Source organism: Rhagoletis zephyria, unplaced genomic scaffold, assembly GCF_001687245.7.
Source record: "Rhagoletis zephyria isolate East Lansing unplaced genomic scaffold, Rhagoletis_zephyria_1.1 Rzeph_scaffold_63382, whole genome shotgun sequence".
Taxonomy (NCBI): domain Eukaryota; kingdom Metazoa; phylum Arthropoda; class Insecta; order Diptera; family Tephritidae; genus Rhagoletis; species Rhagoletis zephyria.
The window spans coordinates 1-1516 of NW_016220433.1; the positions used below are offsets into that span (position 1 = coordinate 1).

Below are 1516 nucleotides of genomic sequence, written 5' to 3' on the forward strand. Positions count from 1 at the left end.
ACTTCGGCTCTCTGTACGTCAGACACACATTATCATTAGTCATGATTTGTCCTTTCGGTGTAACGACATACATATCCATAGACTTGGGATGCGCATTGCAATCGCGNATTACTCCTTTAATTCCAATTTTCAAGCACATCCGTACCTTCATCTCTTTGTCGTATGAGCCAATTTCAAAGAAATAGCTCTTGTCGATTGCAAATAGTCCACCAGCCATGGCCGGTGACGCGATCGGCTCAGTGCGGTCACTCTTTGGCGTTGCTCTGTTGCGTCTGGTGCTGTACCATCTAAAACTGAGCTGCCAATTAAAAGCACCCCAATGATTTTCAAATGTTTTTGTATAACTAAAATTATCATCGGAAATTATATCGATAACCGGCGCTACCACATTGGTGCGTGACTCCTTCACACGCTGCAGCAATGGCTCTAACCAGCCGCGCGTGCACTCGCAGTGCGCATCCAAAAAGGTCAAAACGTCGCCCTTAGCATGCTCGGCGCCCAACAAGCGCGCTGGCACTAAGCCGCCGCGTTTCTGTATGCGCAGCAAACGTGTTGGCACCGTAAGTACTTTAATATAGGCCTCGAGTTGCTTCTTCAGGTAAGCTGTAGAACAACAATACATATACAAGTTAGTAAAACAAAAAAGCTTTGAAAGGTTGTGTGTTAAATGTGTTAATTACTGCATTTTGACAACGGCTATGAAATTAATTAAAGATATGCAAACTACAAAGATGCATAGCTATTTAAAGTTATTTATTTTGTCAGTTTACTTACAGCGATCGCTAGCATCGTCAACAAGAATTATTTCTTTGATCATTTTACGCGGCGACCGGTTGATAACGCTGGTTATTGTGCGCAAGAGCACCGACCAGGCCTCATTATGAAAAACTATTATCACTGATGTTGTGGGTAGTTCGTTGTGGTCATACCTTTTGTCACGACACCTGTAGCAAAAAAAAAACAAAAATATATATACATAAGCCAATTAAGCGTACGCGCTAACACAAATAATTTGTGATGTTTTTCTTTTGATGATTTTTATGCCTAGTCAGAATTTCAGGGTCACTGCAATACTAAACATTTGAGTGTGGGCTATTTTTTATACTTTTTTTTCCGTGTTTTGGTGCATTTTTTGGGCAATGAAGTTGATGATCTTAATGTTTTAGTTTGTTTCGTACTAAGCTTGATTTTCTATGGTCAGTGGTTTGTTGTGCACTTACTCTTTTATTCTGTAATCTTTTAACGTACGATTCAAGGGTATACGGTCACTGGCCAGTATATTAAAACTATTTAGCTTGAAAAATCGTTGCATGCGGAAGCTATCGCGCGCTGGCACTACAACTGGCCGTCCATCAGCACCTTCGCCTTCAATGGGATTGAATAGGTTTATGTTGTAGTCATCTGAAAGAATTTTAGATATTAAAAAAAAAAACAAGTTATACGCATAAGTTATTATGCACACCTCAAATACATATGTGTATACATACAGATGCGATCAACTAATTAGCTACGAAAT

The 1516-nt window shown here is 39.9% G+C and overlaps 1 protein-coding gene across 1 annotated transcript; it reads right to left on the reverse strand.

The window, feature by feature from the left end:
- Positions 1-28: 28 nt before the first annotated feature.
- On the reverse strand, positions 29-1401 carry LOC108356686 (polypeptide N-acetylgalactosaminyltransferase 3-like; the record flags this gene model as incomplete). Its single annotated transcript, XM_017607786.1, has 3 exons — positions 29-603; positions 775-944; positions 1221-1401. Coding segments are annotated over 3 exons (926 nt in total), but the record flags the coding sequence as incomplete, so codon positions are not given.
- Between the last annotated feature and the right edge of the window lie 115 nt (positions 1402-1516).